The sequence below is a fragment of the Penicillium brevicompactum genome (assembly GCF_028827555.1).
Source record: "Penicillium brevicompactum strain IBT 35665 chromosome Unknown utg000007l_segment0_segment0, whole genome shotgun sequence".
Taxonomy (NCBI): domain Eukaryota; kingdom Fungi; phylum Ascomycota; class Eurotiomycetes; order Eurotiales; family Aspergillaceae; genus Penicillium; species Penicillium brevicompactum.
Genome location: NW_026623210.1, coordinates 17,641 through 34,975, shown reverse-complemented (window position 1 = coordinate 34,975; position 17,335 = coordinate 17,641). Strand labels below are relative to the sequence as shown.

General features: G+C 47.9%; 7 protein-coding genes across 7 annotated transcripts; 4 read left to right on the top strand and 3 right to left on the bottom strand.

The window, feature by feature from the left end:
- Nucleotides 1-1,392: 1,392 nt before the first annotated feature.
- N7506_010761 (OsmC family protein) lies at nt 1,393-1,926 on the top strand (the record flags this gene model as incomplete). The annotated part of the gene is made up of 1 exon (XM_056960054.1): nt 1,393-1,926. One exon carries the CDS (start codon nt 1,393-1,395, stop codon nt 1,924-1,926), a length of 534 nt encoding a protein of 177 aa, XP_056806209.1.
- Nucleotides 1,927-2,707: 781 nt separating this feature from the next.
- Nucleotides 2,708-4,867, top strand: N7506_010760 (molybdenum cofactor biosynthesis F family protein; the record flags this gene model as incomplete). The annotated part of the gene is made up of 2 exons (XM_056960053.1): nt 2,708-3,478; nt 4,445-4,867. 2 exons carry the CDS (start codon nt 2,708-2,710, stop codon nt 4,865-4,867), a joined length of 1,194 nt encoding a protein of 397 aa, XP_056806208.1.
- A 3,408-nt stretch (nt 4,868-8,275) lies between these two features.
- Nucleotides 8,276-9,440, top strand: N7506_010759 (ankyrin repeat domain-containing protein; the record flags this gene model as incomplete). The annotated part of the gene is made up of 3 exons (XM_056960052.1): nt 8,276-8,357; nt 8,434-8,842; nt 8,942-9,440. 3 exons carry the CDS (start codon nt 8,276-8,278, stop codon nt 9,438-9,440), a joined length of 990 nt encoding a protein of 329 aa, XP_056806207.1.
- A 510-nt stretch (nt 9,441-9,950) lies between these two features.
- N7506_010758 (uncharacterized protein) lies at nt 9,951-10,154 on the bottom strand (the record flags this gene model as incomplete). The annotated part of the gene is made up of 1 exon (XM_056960051.1): nt 9,951-10,154. The coding sequence occupies one exon, from the start codon at nt 10,152-10,154 to the stop codon at nt 9,951-9,953; it is 204 nt and encodes a 67-aa protein (XP_056806206.1).
- Nucleotides 10,155-11,452: 1,298 nt separating this feature from the next.
- N7506_010757 (FAD-binding oxidoreductase) lies at nt 11,453-13,242 on the top strand (the record flags this gene model as incomplete). The annotated part of the gene is made up of 2 exons (XM_056960050.1): nt 11,453-11,727; nt 11,787-13,242. 2 exons carry the CDS (start codon nt 11,453-11,455, stop codon nt 13,240-13,242), a joined length of 1,731 nt encoding a protein of 576 aa, XP_056806205.1.
- Nucleotides 13,243-13,824: 582 nt separating this feature from the next.
- On the bottom strand, nt 13,825-14,797 carry N7506_010756 (Short-chain dehydrogenase/reductase SDR; the record flags this gene model as incomplete). The annotated part of the gene is made up of 4 exons (XM_056960049.1): nt 13,825-13,996; nt 14,064-14,180; nt 14,302-14,615; nt 14,681-14,797. Coding segments are annotated over 4 exons (720 nt in total), but the record flags the coding sequence as incomplete, so codon positions are not given.
- Nucleotides 14,798-16,097: 1,300 nt separating this feature from the next.
- Nucleotides 16,098-16,763, bottom strand: fma-AT (acetyltransferase fmaC; the record flags this gene model as incomplete). The annotated part of the gene is made up of 1 exon (XM_056960048.1): nt 16,098-16,763. One exon carries the CDS (start codon nt 16,761-16,763, stop codon nt 16,098-16,100), a length of 666 nt encoding a protein of 221 aa, XP_056806203.1.
- Nucleotides 16,764-17,335: the final 572 nt, after the last annotated feature.

Sequence of the window (17,335 nt, the reverse complement as noted above, 5' to 3'; positions counted from 1 at the left end):
TGGAAGTTATGGTAATAGATAGGTATGCGCAACGAGTAAGCAGCGACTGGTACCTACGTTTTGCTTTCGGGGCTAGCCGCTCCATCCTCTGAGGAAGGAGTATTCGACCGATCACTTCCAAGGTTGTTTCCAACATACATATACCCTTTGGTACCCGCTTGATGGACAAGTCCACGGGTCCGTTGATCGTGATTGGACTCCAGCCGATGTTGCTCCCGCAAGATCAATGTAAATTCTAAATTCCGCGCTGTTTCCGAATATCTTGATCCTTGCCATGGTGGTCCCGTGTGTGTTTCTCCGCTAGGCCAGAAGTATTTACTTTGCTTATATCTTTTGTTTTTGACATAAATCCTCTGGACTTGGAGCATCTGACGTTAAGCACGCAGAAAGGAACCTTGGAATAGTGTTGATTGTCTCAAGTTGAGCTCTTCAGTCTCCAATACCAACGATTTGACCAGCCAGCATATATCCATGAGGAATCTTTAGCTCGTTGGCAATTATTTCCTTCGTAGCTTACAACACTGGGCAGCCTTTTGAAGATCAACAACAACAGAGACCTACCTAGAGTGGTCCTTTTGTACCCATTAACATGTTCAATTCCCACGCCTGGGCAGTTCAGCCCGAGGGAAAACTCTTGGAATTACAGTGTTTTTCGTAGAATTTTGGACTTGTGTACAATTTCTGACTGGCCTCCAGTATCTCAAGGTTTTCAGATGCATAGGACACTAGTTCATTTTCCCATGGCCCAGCATGTTTACAATCTCGCCCTGCACAATCCCTCACAAAATGATACCATAAACGAACTTGGAATTTTGCTGGGAAGAGCGCGCCGGCGGTCTAACATCGCAGAGAAGACGACGGGGGTGCTCAGTGCTCGACGGGGATCATGGGGAGCTAAGCAGCCCCCCTGTGCAGCCGGAATAGGAAATAGATGCTGTTTTTCAGAGATGTGAAGAATGCTTGAGTTGCTAAACTACACGCTCGCGAGCTAAACCTGCCAAAACTAGCCACATTGGCGCACATGAGATGTGGCGCGGTTTCCTCATTACAATATGTAATGTTCACTCCACTAGCAAAAGTCATTGAGGACCTTCGGGTTATAGCACCAGCTGCCAGGCAATCAACAAGGAGCCTATATTCTGGGGACCTTGGGATCCCAGTGGAGGTATTTAATCTCAGTGCGAGAATATTCAAGGGATCAACCTCCTTTCTGATTCTGATTCTCTCAAAGCATCTCTGTCAGCATCTTTGCTCAGCCTTCAAGGCCGATCTCATCCTCCCCGTGGAACGACCTCGGGATCCAACCCCTCAACCGAAAAAGCCCCCAGCAGACCACTATACACAAACTTCAGCATGTTTTACATTCGGTCACAGTCAATGAAAAAAGCCCTCATGAACACCCGGCGATCTTGCCCTTCCAGGTTAACCTCCGGCCTGCGCCAGTTCTCCAATTCTTCCTCTCGCCTCCAGACCATCCCCGTCCAAGTGTCCGCCACAGGGACCGGATTTGTACAAAAAGTCTCCATCCCAGGCAAGCCCTTCCAATTCTCAACCGATGCCTATACCGTTCTCGGTGGGAAGGAGTCTCATCCCTCCCCAATCGCCTATTCCCTGGCTAGCTTGAGCTCCTGCAACCAGGTTACCGGGTCTCTCGTTGCAAAGGATCTTGGTATCACGATTGGCGAGTGGAATGTTGAGGTAGAGGGAAATCTGCCCACAGAAGTGTTTGTGTGGGGCAAGGAAGGAAATCCGAACTGGAAGAGCGTCACTTTGAAAGCACGGGTGCAGAGTAACTTGGAAGGGGGTAATAATAACCCTCAATTCCAACAATTTATTGCAGAGATTGAGCGCCGTTGCCCTATGACGGCGCTTTTCAGGAACAGCGGTGTGGTGTACTCTAGTGATTGGATAAATGAACCTCTTTAAGAAGTGGAAAGTCAATAGAGGGTCATCTAGAATGATTGAACATAACATCTTAGATGTATGGATCTTGTGTGAACTACCTTCGGACAAATGAAACGTCTACCTAGTACCCTAGCACCTCTCAACTTCCGCGAAGAGTGAGGTCATTTGGAAAACTCCATTCACCAACCAGAAGTCCTCTCTCCGCACCAAACTGAACATGATCTTTCTAGATTCAAGAGCCTTGCCTTGTACTTCTAGGAGTACCCTCGAAGGCGTGATTGGCGAAGGTTGCAAAGATGCTAGGAGAAATTTCCGAAAGAGCGACCTCAGGACTCAGGAGATACCAATCACCAGCCTCGGTGATGTTGAAGAGTTCGTGTTCAGTCACTGTCCTGGTGGGAACGTGTTTGTTGAGTTGCTTCGCGAGTTATCGCCACTTTCAGAAGGATACCACTGGCCGCATCTCGTGCCCAGGTGTTCATACATGACGATCCAAGACCGCAGAGTTGGACTATACTTGCCCTAAACCCTTTTAGGACATGAAGTGCGAGGTGGGGCCTTCGGACCAGAGCCGAGCGTTTTGTCCATCACCAAACAGGTTCCAGCTTCTTCGAGTAGCTGGTATTTTCTAATTGACCTTGAAAGGATGCCTAGGTATAAAACCACGAGCGATGAACTTACGGGGTTGTCTTGCATCCACCGATTCTTCCCACATCTGAGCCCAGAAAGTGAAATCAGGTACAAAGACTCCATAGTTTTCCTCCCTGATGGTGACTAACAGAGGCCTCAGTATTTTCTGATCATGGCTGAAATTGCTGCGAACAAGACCCCGGGCTACATCCCCATCTCTCAATGGCCGAACCTGGAATCCCTTGCAGTCGGCTTTCGCGAGCACCTGATGGCTGGATCGCACAAGCTTTCTGGGGACTCCCTTGCCATCATACTTGCGGATACAGACCGAACATGCATCACACACAACTTTGTCGATGCTCAAACTTTGAGATGGGAAGTAATGCAAACCAAGCAAAGCGGAGCCGCGCAGTACAAAGCCTTCGAAGTGCGGCCGGGCATATTCTTTATTGACTTCTACAAGCCCGACTATGAAGAACAAGTCACTCTATTGTTCAATTTCACCTCTGGGCAAGGGATCGTCGGGCTTTCTGGGTTCCATGTCAGAGAGGATGGACGGAAGCGGACTTGGACCAAGTTCACCGATGCCTCGATCGAGGGACGCACGACCGTCACACCTTTTGCACCCACGGCAGACCTCATTGGCAAACATATTCTCTACCGATACACGCCCCGTGACGCGTATGAGCATGTGTACCTGAATCAGGGGACATTTAGCTGGCACTGCCTCAGCGGAACGGAAAAGGGACTTGTAGACACAGAGCCTTGCAAGATGCTCAAGTTGGATGACAAGTTGTATTTGCTATTCTGGACCGAAGATATCATGCCTGTCGAGTCAATTGTCATTGTTGATCTTAAACACATGCGCTCGACGGGCCGGTTCTTCTGCTGGGACCCAAAGCCGGCGAGACTGGTTCAGATGTCCTTTGGCTCATATGCCACCGTTTTAGCCGAGACGGATGCAGCAAGGATGGTTGAAACACGGGAGGTGCATCTTTGATCCATAGTTATTTGTTTGGTGTTTGCCTGGTTTGTCAGGCTCCCCGAAGGTGTAGATAGCGCAGATGGCGAGAGCTTCTCTCTCCCTCTTGTTCTTCTTCTCCTCGTCTCTCTACAATCTTACAACATCGTACATGTCCGCGGTGCTCTCTCGTCGATAATATTGAAACTTTACCTTTCTTCGTTGGACAAATAGCCGCAGCGTCCAATAAGAAGAATGTACATCAATGAATCAATCTCCCGGACTTATCTACAAGGCGGGGAAGGCGGCCCCGCACCTGGGCACCTAGGCACCGAAGGCTTCCGCTGCGCTGCAACATCCTGTCAAGAATTCCCGCCGAATGAATTCACATCCCATCAATACCCATGCAGATATGCCCTTGGGCAAAATTGCGAGCCTTCGTAGACGAGTAAAGTCGCGCGGTAAGATCCGTTATATTCGAAGGCATGAGCATGGTGCTGACAATAAGCTAAGCTGGATGCCAGAATTGCAAAGCACGAGTGAGACACCCCAGCTTTGACTAGAACCCGACGTTTTCTGACCAATTCAAGCATATCAAATGCGACGAAAAGGTACCGCAGTGTTCGGGGTGTGAAAAAAGGGGACAGCAATGTCCTGGGTATAATAGGCAGCTGAAATGGTCTGATAAATATGAAGTCCACTTCCCAGTCGAAACTCCCCGAAGCGAAGGGGAACCGACTGAGACTCACTTGTCCTGGTTTCTAGACGGGGCAATGCGGTTGGAACATGCGATTGCCTCCGCCAATTTGACTGCCCACACCTCCATCCCAGCGTTTTTCTCCATGACCGGAGACCCTACAAGCGACTGGGCCGAAAACAGCCCAGAAAATTCTGGTGACACACACTATTTTCGATGTTCCTTCGGGTTTTCGGGCCATGTTGAGTGAGAGGACGTACCCAGAAGAAGCAAAATGTCCCACTCCATACGTCCCCACAGAACCAGAAAGTGATAGACTGCTACGGTACTACTTTTCTCGCGTTTGTGGTATTCTATCAATCTTTGACTCAGCTAAAAATCCCCTTCGATCACTGGTGCAAGAGCTCATACCGCGCTCACCGGCTCTCCTTAATTCTGTGCTCGCTATGTCTGCCGCCCACCTGTATCATCGTGAAAAACATCAGCCAAGATACGCATTAGAGTATCGAACGCAGGCCATCTCACATTTGGCTCGGGGTATCTCACAAGCTACGAATGATACCGACAACGAAATATCGGCACTGAGGCACTCTAGTGCTGCTGGTTTGATTCTGTCTGCTATTATCCTCGGTATGACCTCTGTAAGTTACAGTCTTCGTCTACTGGCCACCTGAGGTTTCACTAATAGAGACTAGACATGGCACGATGTAACAATATTGGATCTTGTTCATTTGCAAGGTGCTCGGTTACTTTTCAAAAAATGGATCACTAGCAGCGCCACGGGGCCTACCTGTCTCGCCATTGGCCATCCACAGACTATGTTTCTAGTCGGAGTGATAGCCTTCTGGGGGTCCCTTGCATCATTTCACATCGATCAGAATCTCGCCACTGTGGATTATATGTGGGATGTTTGGAATTCGCAGAGCTGTGTAGAGAGGCGTCGCTCGCATCCCCTGACCGGAATAAGCACTCCGCTTTTTATCCACTTGGCGCAAGTGGGGACATTTTCAAGGCAGATGCATCTTCTAAATCGACTGGGTCAACTCTCTGGTGCCCCTGTCTACGAGGGAGAGATTTACCGCTCTCTTCTTGACCAGGCGAGGAAGATCGAAGTTTCCACACGCTCCTTTGTGGTCTTATCAGCAGATCAAATTCAGGATACAGGCGATGCTCTTACTCCACCCAGTCACCTCCAATTGATTGGTAAAGTGTATCAGTTGTCGATACTCCTTGAAGTTTATCGCTTGTTCCCGGCTCTGCTTGGCTTAGAAGGTTCTCGGCCTCAAGGCAATTTCAGGCACATATTGGTCACTCTCGCAATAAGTGTCCTGACTTTACTTGCAACTATCCCACATACGTCACGAACAAAAGCAATCCAAATATTTCCCTTGATCATAGCGGGAAGTGCTCTTCAAGCGGACCCAGAAAGGCCAGTTGATGTGCCTTTGCTCCCTTTAACCTGTCAAGACCAAAGTCAGGGGATCATGTCGTTATTCAGCCACAGTGAAAGCATAAACTATTGGAGGTCTGTTGTTATGCAGAGGATAAAAGACCTGCATGATTATGTAGGTCTAGATTCGGTTGGTCACGCCAAACAGATCGTGGAGGGAGTGTGGATGCGCGCGGATATCTCATCACAACAGACCTTTGTTGGCTGGATGGACGTGATGATAGAGGAAAACCTATCTACTTTCTTTGGCTAGGCAAATACAATTAGCTCGAATGCCTTTCACAGCCACTCGCTTAGAGAAATCTCGTCCATGTATTTCATCCACCCCAATCGGGTACCAGGTAAATACAGAACCTTGATAAAGTTGATAAGGCTTTGCTCTGGACTGGATTACAGGCTTGGATTCACTGAACACCCGACAGTAGATCCAGATTTACTTCGCTCTAGATGCCCAGGAAGGGTTTAGTGGTATATGCGTGTCATTCTTAGGAACATGAGATCGCACTGCCTGGCCGGATGGAGTTTAGCCTCTCAACCCAAGAACGCCCCGCAAAAGCTAAGGCGTCCATGTCAACCAGCACCCGCTTCCAGCAATCCCGTGATCTATATGAACCAAGCATATCGCAAATCAAATACTTGATATTTCGTTCAGAGATCGGCAGTATACTGCTTTTTCTTGCTTTGAACGAGGTAGGTGCAGTGGGATAGAAGGAAGGTGACTCTGATCCTTTTTTTAGTATCTCTGTGTCTACTTTGCAATCAGATTTAACTCATATGGTTGCTGGCTTATTCTTCGCCGGTACAGCGCTCATTGTCAGGATCATGATTCACCTACGACCTCAGGAGCTACCGGAATAGGAAAGAGATGCTGTTTCTCAGAGAGGTGTAGAATGCTTGAATTGCTATGCTATGAAAACGGGCCTAGAAACACCTCTGGGATGCATGAGGCGCAGGTGAGAGATGTGGCGCGGTTCCCCCCCCATTAAAATATGTTGATCTCGGTATTTGGCTTCTCTTCTTTTCCCCAGATCAAGCTATGTTTTCCATAGTTCTATTCTTCGGAGTAGTTCTCTCATCAAGTTGATGCTTTGAGTAGATGGTATTTAGTAACTCAAACTGGTTAGTACCGTTCGCGGGGCTTAAGAACATCACTAATAAGCGTTCTTTTCTCTTTCTCTCTCCCTCCTGTCATTTCTCTCAACACGTCGACCATCAACCAAATATAGAGAGATCTCGAAAATCTTCCACATTCTCGTCAGTTAGCTATTTGACTGTATATCTGTGTCTAATTCTAGTATCTTCTATAACGAGTCATGGTTTACATTATGACAGTTATCTGAATTTGATTCTTAATTCTTGCTCAATGAAATAGTAGCGAACTAATTAGTCAAACGGCATTACAGTATGGCACCGAAAGAGCCGAGTTAATTTTCATGTGAGCAAAAAGAAATATCAGAAAGAAATCAAAATAAACTCCCGAGGAACTGTAGAGGTTTTCTCTAATGCATCCTGTTTATCTACATAATCTACCAACCATATATTCTACCAATCATAAAGCCCGCTAAAGCTCAACCAGTTATAAGTTGGAATCATATGCGAGTACAACACATCATACAGGTGGTACGCGTCACAGCCTGGGTGACACGAGATGGAAACGGTAGGCAATTCGGTCAGGTGCTATACTGTCAATTTCAGCCATTTCAGACGCTGCATTCTCGTGGACCTTTGGTGATCACTCAATAATTGGCAAAATGTATCAGCAAGTGAAGTTATGAAATAGGTGCTCGCAAGTGTCAGCATTTACAGGTACTGTGAAGTGGTACGACCCCCGTCGTCTGAGTGAGAGATAGTCCCATGTAGGTGGGGGTAGTGGGAACCCATGCAACATAATGAATGGTTGGCTCTCGCCCAAAGTAAATGAAACCATCCATACTATATTGACGGAACCAGTTCAACCAATGTTTGCGCTCCCTTGCCCCCAGTTTTGATCATAAGCTAGATGTAAAAGCACCACGGAGTTAGTTTCTGTTCTCACTCAGAAGAAAATAAATGTAAAACCAACGTAGTCGTGGGTAATCTATTTTCGGAATCTGCTGTACGCTGAAGAGGGACATTAAGCAGCTTGGCCCATCAGCGCCGTGCAATTTTTTTCTGAAGCGTTGGCTGTAGGATTTCCCTCTGTACGGAGTACAAACCGATCAATGAAGCGAGATCAGGTCCCATCCTAGGCAAGGCTACGGAGTATGTTATGAGGCGCTGTTAGGGCGCTGTTAGGGCGGCAACACGGCAACGCCACGGACCGAGCCTATCAGGCCCCACGAACCGGTGTTTCGTACTTATGCATCCCCCCTATTCGACCTCTTCGGGCTCGGTCTTTTCCTTCCGGAGAAGGCTCTTCGGACTCGGTCTTTTACTTCCGGAGAGGGAAGTACATATTCGCAATACCAACTTTTTAGTAGGATGAATGAGGAGCCTCTTTGAAAAGAGTGGGGGAGGCTAATGTCTTGGCGGGGGGCGTTATCTTGCATTCAGCCGTTCCTCCAACACGGTCGAGATCGAAGCGATTGAGTTTCCACATCGAAGACACTTACATTATTCTTATTGTTGATTCATCGCACTGATTTGAGGGACCATGGATGTCAATTTGCAATTCATGAGCGACTCGGCGAAGCGGCGACGCGACCAGAATCGCCTAGCTCTACGCAAATTCCGCGGTGAGTACTCCGTATTCAGTATCCAGCAAGTGCCAAGCTATGTCGATCATCCCACTGATCGGGGTTTCGTTGACAGAGAAGAAGCGGTGGGCGGCGCACAATGTTGCTCTAGAGACGTCTCAACCACCTCAGTCGATTTCCACTGTCAACAACGGGAACATCCCGATCAACTCCTCGCCGGCGTTCCCGAATGCACTCCCCAGACGGACGGGAACTCTGTCTCCAAACGAAACCCAGATTGATAGCACAAGGTCAGGGTCCATAGAGCATCTCGATCTCGACGCGATCCACCCGTTCTGGGATCAAATCAACCCCGACCTCTCCTTTCCATTGTCTGATCCATCGCCCCTTCAGCCAAGCTTAGTACACGCGACTCTCCCTCACAGCAACTCCTCCGCCCCCTCTTCACGCACGGCGCTCTCCAACAGCACATCAAGCAACCCCATGAGGTCGCTTCCTCGATCCGAAAATAGCCATAGCCCGCCGTTCCATCGCAGAACATCCGATTCCGACATTCGCCCAGAGAGCCCATATTTCTAGTTACCACATTCCCACAAAGACGATACGGTACTAGAACTCATTAGATCTGCAAGAAGCGACAAAGGATGGATTGATGCACTTCACATTGCCGCTCAGAAGGGCCACGAAAGGATCGTTCGAGTCCTATTACTCCGTGGCAACATGGATGTGAATAACCAAGACAGTGACGGTCGAACTCCCTTGATACACGCGATCATTGAAGATCATGATTCAGTAGTCCGCCTACTACTCTCCCACGGCGCTCAAATAGCCGTGTACGATCGTGAAGGTCGCTCGGGACTGCACTGGGCTGTTTTGCACAGAAGACTCGGGATACTCCAGCATCTACTCGACCATCGCGCCAAGTACGAGCGCAGTTTGGTACTTGATGCGTATGACAATGCTGGCTGGACCCCATTGCACATGTCTGTAGATAGAGCCTTCGAGGCTGGAGTGGTGATGCTCCTCCAGGGAGGCGCGGACGTCAATGCCAAAGCACACAAATGTCCGTATATGGGCAATGTCGAGCCGCCGATGGATCGTCAGCGATCACGTGGGCGATAACATGTGATGGGGAGCAGTGACATATGGGGCGTGGCTTATGCTTTAGACTGTTGGACTGATAGACTATTATACTGTTAGGCTGATAGGCTGATAGACTGAGATGATTAGGCTTAGAAATATGATCCTCTTTCCACGTGTAGACTATCAATCAGTGTGTCTGTAACCAAATTCTGTAGGAGAGTCTAAATAGGTATCTGTCGTATCTGTCGTAAGTAAAGACGAAGAGTTTTTGAAGACCATCGCCCAAGGACCTGGATGTGATCATTTCTTAAGCCTGCATCGTAGGCGTGTTCTGCTGGAATTTTCCTGAAACTATGACCCTTAAGTCCTGTGGTATCTTCCCCGACACGGTGGAGCTTGGAGATAACTGCACGTGAGACGGCAGATGAAGAAAAAGGCCCAGCAGAGAGCGCAAATAAGGGGGCAGTCATGGTTTGTGAGTCACGGAGGAGCAGCTTGGAAAGGCCTTCGACGTGGCAGGCTGCATCGCTTGTCGCTGCTAGGGCAGTATTAACACTTTCGAGGGTTCTGTCTTTCTTGCTTCTCTTCAAGCTTCAAGGCAAGGAGGACGTGGTCCATGGTGAGGGAGAACCTGATACCACCTCGGGTTAATTTGGTACCCGCGAAGACCTGAGGATTTCTGCGGTCGGCTGCTGAGTATGAACTCTCCGATTTGAAGAAACCCGGCGAAGGCGACGCGGGCAGCGATGGCATGATTGAGGTCATTTTTCTGGGCTTCCGAGGGCCTTGGTGGTTGGGCGGGGAGTTGTGGGATATTCTCTGAAAGGGTAATGGCCGAGGTACGAGAGATTGTATTGCGAATACTCTTTGGGCGGAGAGGTTGCAGGCGGCGATCTCCATTGAGCATGCGACGGAAATGCTTTGCGTGGAGGTCAAAGGTGGCATCAGGTAGACCATTGTCGATGTGTTGGGCGCGGAGAGCCGAGAGCTCGGATATAGCTCACGCGGGCTTTACCTTTGCCGGATTCTATCGTCATTGGCATCCTCCGTAGTGAGATCTGTGTGTGGGCGCTGGCGCTGTCCGTCGGCCACAACGGGAAGCGGACACAGTGGACATAAACGAGTCCCGTTGGCTATCAGAAAGAGGATTTCCTATATACTCCGTTGGGTAGATCGAGGAGCATAGGGCGGTTTGTCCCCCAGGAGTGGGAGTGGGGGTCTCTGAACTACGTCGCACCATTGTAAGGGGAATTCTTGTGAAAAGATAAGTTATTGAAGATGTTTCCTGAGTCATATGATATCCCTAATAATGAAGAGACGAGAGGGTATCTAACAGCAGCTGCCCAGACCGCTTGGTCTCAAATAGACCCAGACACCCTACGTAGACTATCTGAGAGTATGCCTCGGTGTATCAAGGCTATCATCGAGGCGGCAGGGTGATATAGTTCGTACAGAGGATTAGGAAATCAGCATTCTGTCAGCAAAAAGATTGCATAACAAGCTGTGCTGTGTGTGGGAGCTAGGGTGTAAGGAAACTTCTTGGGAAGGACTGTACATCCCGCTTTTTTTGGTGGGGTGTGGTGCTCGCTTGTGAAATACATTAGGGGCACTGCCCCTTGGTACGGAGTACTCCGTAATATGCACGTAATCGCGCTCAAATACTCCGTATGCAAGGTGGTGCTGACTGCATAAGCACTGAATGGGGCCGTACAATAAGCTACAGGATTGTAGAATAGCGTATCTGGGCAACGTCTGGTTTCATAAATTCAAATACGCCGGGAGTGGGATTATCCATGGATGCTGAGCAAAAGAGAGCGGGTACGGAGTACGGAGTAACTTGCATGAGGATACGAAGTGCAAAGTAATCGATAGTTCATGCAGTCCAATGAAGTCTATTCACTCTCGGTATCATGGCTGTGCATGACCCGAGGGATAGAAGGATTATTGCAAATCCAGTTTGAGCGCTTTGTGGGGGCTGAATAGACTAATTGACTTTATATATAAGGACTAAACGCTCCGTAATATCTAGAGGCTCAAAAAGCATTATCCTCATGGCAGAAATGAGAATGTTTGCGAACGATGCTCTTGGTGTTTCTTACCTGATGGTACTTCTGCCAAGGGTACTTGCAGCGCCTCACGGTCCTGGATGTCATTATTTTCCTGGAGATCGGGAATGGCCTAGCCTTCAGCAGTGGCAGCACTTCAACCTGTCAATTGAAGGGAATTTGATTGCAGGAAGGCCACTTGCAGATGTATGTCATGGTACAACCTATGACAAGGGTAAATGTGTTGCATTGCAAGCGAACTGGACTAATCCACCATCCTAGTAAGTCTAATTTGCATGTGTGCTCGAAGTAATCTCCTTCGTCTGACTAATTTTCTTAGTTTTGTTGACCCTATCAATATTATGGCGCCATACTGGCTGAACAACTCCTGCAGCCCGTTTACATCGCAAAATGCCTCCTGTACACTGGGAAACATAGCATCCTATGCGATTAATGTCAGCTCGGTTGAAGATGTGCAAGCGGGATTGAATTTTGCTCAAGAATACAATATTCGAATCCAAGTGAAGAATACCGGGCATGACTTCCTTGGCCGATCTACCGGTGCGGGATCCTTAGCTCTTTGGACCCATAACTTGAAAGATATCAATTTCTTCAATTATTCAAGTCCAGGCTACAACGGGTCGGCGGTAAAGCTCGGTGCAGGCGTTCAAGCGTTCGACGTATATCAGGAAGCCGCCGATAACGGACTTCGCGTCAGTGGATTTTGTCCGACAGTTGGACTTGCCGGTGGATACGTTCAAAGCGGAGGCCATGGTGCCCTTGAAGGTGTTTATGGTCTCGCTGCAGACAACACACTGGAATTTGAAGTTGTGACTCCCGATGGAAGGTATCTCGTTGCCAGTACCACCGAGAATCAGGATCTATATTGGGCGTTAAATGGAGGTGGCGGTGGCACATATGCTGTTGTCATATCACAAACCACCAAAGCCCATCCAGATGGTATCGTTGCCGGTGCATCGCTCACTTTCCAAAATAATGGTGATAATGGCACATACTGGGCAGCTGTGGAGGCATGGCACAAATGGCTCCTCGTTTGGGATGATCTTCCTGGAATCAGCAATTACTTCGGCATCACTAGTGATATTTTCACACTTTACTCCGCTGCTTTACCCGATCAACCAGAGTCTGCGGTCGCAGCGCAATTTGATCCATTCATCCAAGACCTGGAGGAATTGAACCTTACCTATACCTACGAGACAAACGAACAGCCGACTTACTATGATCATTTCGCCTACTACACGCCAGATCTCCCTTACGGAGACTATCTCACAAACTCAACGATTGGTGGAAGACTGATTGCCCGAGACACTGTTCGTGATAATATTTCTGGCTTGATTGATGCCTACCGCAATATCACCGCACTGCCAGGATACCGTATCAACGGCATCGCTGCCAACGTCACACATGCTCGAGTAGGCAATACCCCCGAATCAAATGCTGTCGTTCCCGCTTGGCGTGATGCTTTGTACTCGGCCAATATGGACGTCTACGTGGCACCAACCTTTCCACTCGACATTTTACTCGAACACCAGGCACACATGAATCACAATCAGGACCTCTTAAGATCTATCACACCCAATGGTGGTACGTATCTCAATGAAGCGACCTTCGACAACCCAACCTGGAAGGCAGATTATTTTGGAAGCAATTACCCTCGGTTACTGGAGATTAAAAAGAAGTATGATCCAAAATTCGTACTCTATGGACCAGCGTCCGTGGGAAGTGAGCACTGGAAGGTCACTTCTGATGGCAGACTTTGCCCGGCCGGTGCTTAAGGATTTCCAACCTTTTATCCTGTGGACTTATTTCAAAGTCTCGACCAAAACATTAAGTGAAGCTTAGAATATATTCTTTTCGAGATTTTGCTTCTTCAGTCTATTTTTGCTTAGATGTCTGCGCAATGGGACCCCTTGGAATAATACACGAGGTGGGTTGTCTGCCAAAGGTTTCGTCCCGGGACAGGATCCACCTCTCAAGGTTGTGCCTGGGAGTGCATATCACACATAACATTCTATTCTTAAAGCTGAGATTAATGGAAAGCCTTGTCCTAAAACGAGACTCAGATAAGGCCTTATGGACTCGAGAAAATCAGGACAATGATAGGTTTATTAATATGTTATTAGCGCCCAAGGTGTCCAAGTAACTTGATGAACTACGAGTCATTGGGATGGCTCTGTGAGGAAAACCAGATTTCTTCGTAGCAGATTTGTAGAACGTTAAAACAGATAATCTCATTGTAGTCAATCCATATTGACAAAACGATAGAAAGGAAAATAGTCCATTCTATTTCGGGCATTTCACAAGGGCCAAGTACCGAACATGACGATTGGAATCACAGATCAAGGACTACCTTTTGTCTACCAAGGCTCCTCATCGCCATCAAATTTGAACAGCTTCCCACTGTGAGTCTCCAAGGTGGACGCATCAATGATCTTGACGAGGCCAGCGGCACTGTCTTCGATGGTCACAGCGGCTTTTTCGAAGCTGAAAGCTTCGGCACCTCGGTTGCCGAGATCAGTCTGAACCCAGCTATTTCACAGCGTCATGATTAGCCCAACATGAAGGAATAACTTAGGGGTGAGGTATCAAAATATACCCAGGGTCAATGGGGAAGGCGTTTAACCAGGAATCCTCAACGGAAATTGCCTTGGTGTACCAGTGCTGAACAGCCTTTGTGGGAGCGTAGGCAGCATTTTGCATGGGAACGAAGTTCCTGTGAATGGTTAACACATTCTAGCCCAGATATATAGAGCCGTCCTCCAAGGGTAGATAGACCAGTATTGACGTTTCACTTACTGTGAATAACATTAGGACTTGTTATAGGTAACACAAACCAATTGATGAGACTTACCGTCAGGAAAGCAGAGCTAGAGCCGATGGTTACCCACTTGGGAGCCTGGGCATCCTTGAGGAGAGGTCGGAAAGCCTGGTAAAGATTGATGAAGCCATAGACATTGACATCGACATGCTTCTGGATATCGGCAACTTTGACCTCAGTGACCTTTGGCCAAGAAAGAGCAATACCGGCGTTGGCGATCAGGATGTCGATGTGGGTGATTCCCTTGGAGGCTAGATCCTCCACACCCGCAGCGGGATCAGTAGGAGAGAGAGCATCAATTTTGATGACGTGCAACGTAGTACCCTCAGCCTTGGGCAGACCAGCCAGAGAGAGAGAGAGCTTGTGTGGCTTGGGTCACGGTTCGCAGCGATGACGGTGTGATCGGGCTTCTTGAGGTACAGTTCCAAGATGCCTTTTCCAATACCGCGGTTGGCACCGGTGATGAGGACAATAGTGGGAGTATTGGTGAGACTCGAAAAATCGAAAAACTCGACTTTGAGAAAAGAAGTTGTGTTGATTGTCAGAGGGAGTGAGAGACGCGTTAGTCACAACAAATACCTATCTGTTTCCCACACAAAATGAGGATGCTTAGTTTGACAAGTGCTATCATTTCTAATCACGATGTCTAGTCATTATGATAGCTTGCTAATAGCTGCAAGGTCATCGTCAAATTGTCGCCGAGAGCCGGGCAGCGGGCCGATTTCTTTGTTGTGTTGCCCGAGCAGGCTTAAAGCGGCGAGTGTTATGAACCCGAATTCGCAAGGGGGAATGGACCATTGTGCCTGATTGTAGACAGTCCTACGAAGCATGGAGTCCGGAGTACATCTCCTTTACAAAGTACCCAGTACTTCGTAACGGTCTTTCACTTTTCTGCTGGTCAAGAAATGAGGCTCCACGCGAAGCATTCACGTGCTAGTGCAGTCGAATAGGGTTATTGACGCTGGCCGCTTTAAGCCACTGTGACCATGCGCTTGGTAATAGTCCCCGAAGCATCACGCAATCAAAAGTGAATTAAAGCAAGTCACTGCCGATAGAAAAGATTACTGATTCTGATCTCATGAATGGCCAGAAATTAATAATCCTTACGAATCACTCCAATAGCCATGCTCTGTACAGAGTGATGTCCTTGAGACGGCGTCATGCAGGGTCAGCAGTATGCAAGGTAAGCAACGTAATACGGGGCCGCAGAAATAAGCAGTATAAGCAGCGAAATATAAGCAAAGTGTGCTAACTGGGCTAGTTCGAATTTGGCATAACTTGCTTACTTCTAATCTTGCTGTAACTAGTTGGTGCATTTTTGGGAATGGTGACTTTGAAAACTTGACACCCCTTTTGGTTTCGATATTGTAGCACATTTCTGGAATACGACTTGGGATCAGCTGAAACTGTCGCTGTGATTTATCTCAGTTAGAGATATTACCATCCTATTGAAGTCGAACGAACTTAGAACGCCGCAGATCGGGGAGAGCTATGCTTGTAGGGATTTGAGTTCTAGGCAACTGAACATGAAGAACGCTTTTCCTTTCTCTAGTGAATCTTGAAACAGAGAATGAATTTAGATCAACTCAAACTTGATGGTAATGGAACTTGACATCGGCGCAAAAAACCACGAAAGTCTATACTGATTGTTGCAAGTATGTGATACTCAATATTGATAAATCTGTCTTAGCTAGTAGTTTCCAGGGTTCCCTCAAATGCGGACTTGATGAAATCAATCTGAGAATCTAAAATCTCATCTGAACCTTCCCCACTTAGCACTGCCAAATGACCTTTTCCTTTCGCCAAGAAGAATCACTTTGGTTGCTGAAATTTTTCAAAAGCTTTAAGTTGCTCATTCGGAGGTGACATGGCATCGAGCTCCGGCGTAACCATCATGACAGGGGTGACATCAACCAATTTAAGCAACTCCTTGAGCTGCCACATGGCTAATTTGTAATAACTCTGGAGGGTAATGCGGTTTCGGAAATTTGGCGCACCCCGATCGAGAACGGCATTCATGAATCCGTAGGCTTCAACTCCGCCCGGGCCACCCGACCCGGCCATTCCAATCGGATTCTCGCCCTTACTGTTGAATGGCGGAAGGGTGAAGGCTTCATTACCACGCAGCTGGGACTGCCGGTCTTTGATCAATTGCGCAAAGGCCTTTTCACGCTTTTGCGGGTTGAAGAAGCTCAGAATAGGGCAGACCATGACCAGTGCTTTCACTCGACGATCAACGGCAGCGGCGCATGCACTAATGGTCCCCCCGAATGACATGCCCCAAAGTGATATGAGACGCGGATCGACACTGGGTAGCATAGTTACATAGGTCACAATGTCGGCAAGGTCTTCAATTTGCTTGAGAGGGTCGATTTGATTTCGAGGAAGACCGTCGCTGTCGTCGATACTCCGCGGATCGTAAACAAGTGCTGTATATCCGAGTGACTGGAACTTCTCTGCAACTTCAGGCAATAGCATTTCCTTCACACAGTTGAACTAACTCAATTTAGTATAACTTCAATTTGAGATTTTCATGGTCTACCCACGCCGGGAGTCATGATGATCGTTGGCCCTCGTCCACTTGCTGCATACAGCCATCCTCTAAGAGTAGTGCCATCAATTGTCATGAACTCGACCTTTTCGTAATTTGAAATGGGAGCCATCTTGCCCTGATTCTCGATGAGTCTTGGAGAATCCTTGCGTTCTGGTGGGAGAATCTTTCAATATGAGAGTGAAAAGTATGGTGGTCCAGTTTGATATGCCTTGATCCGAAGACTCTACCTGTTGGCTGACTTGCCACGCAAAACCCACTTTTCTGTGACTGAAATTTCGCAATGCTGAGCTGCATAAACAACGTGGAAAGATTGTAGCTTACGGTCATGTCTCACATGCAGCCTATTGCAACCTCACGGGTGATACTCTGTAAGCATATGCTAGATAAGCTCGTAATAGAGCCGATTCTAGGCAATGGGACACCAAACAACGATTGCGGTTTCTTTCATGAAAGGAAGTTCATGATGATTTTGATGTATGTCATACCTATAAGCAAC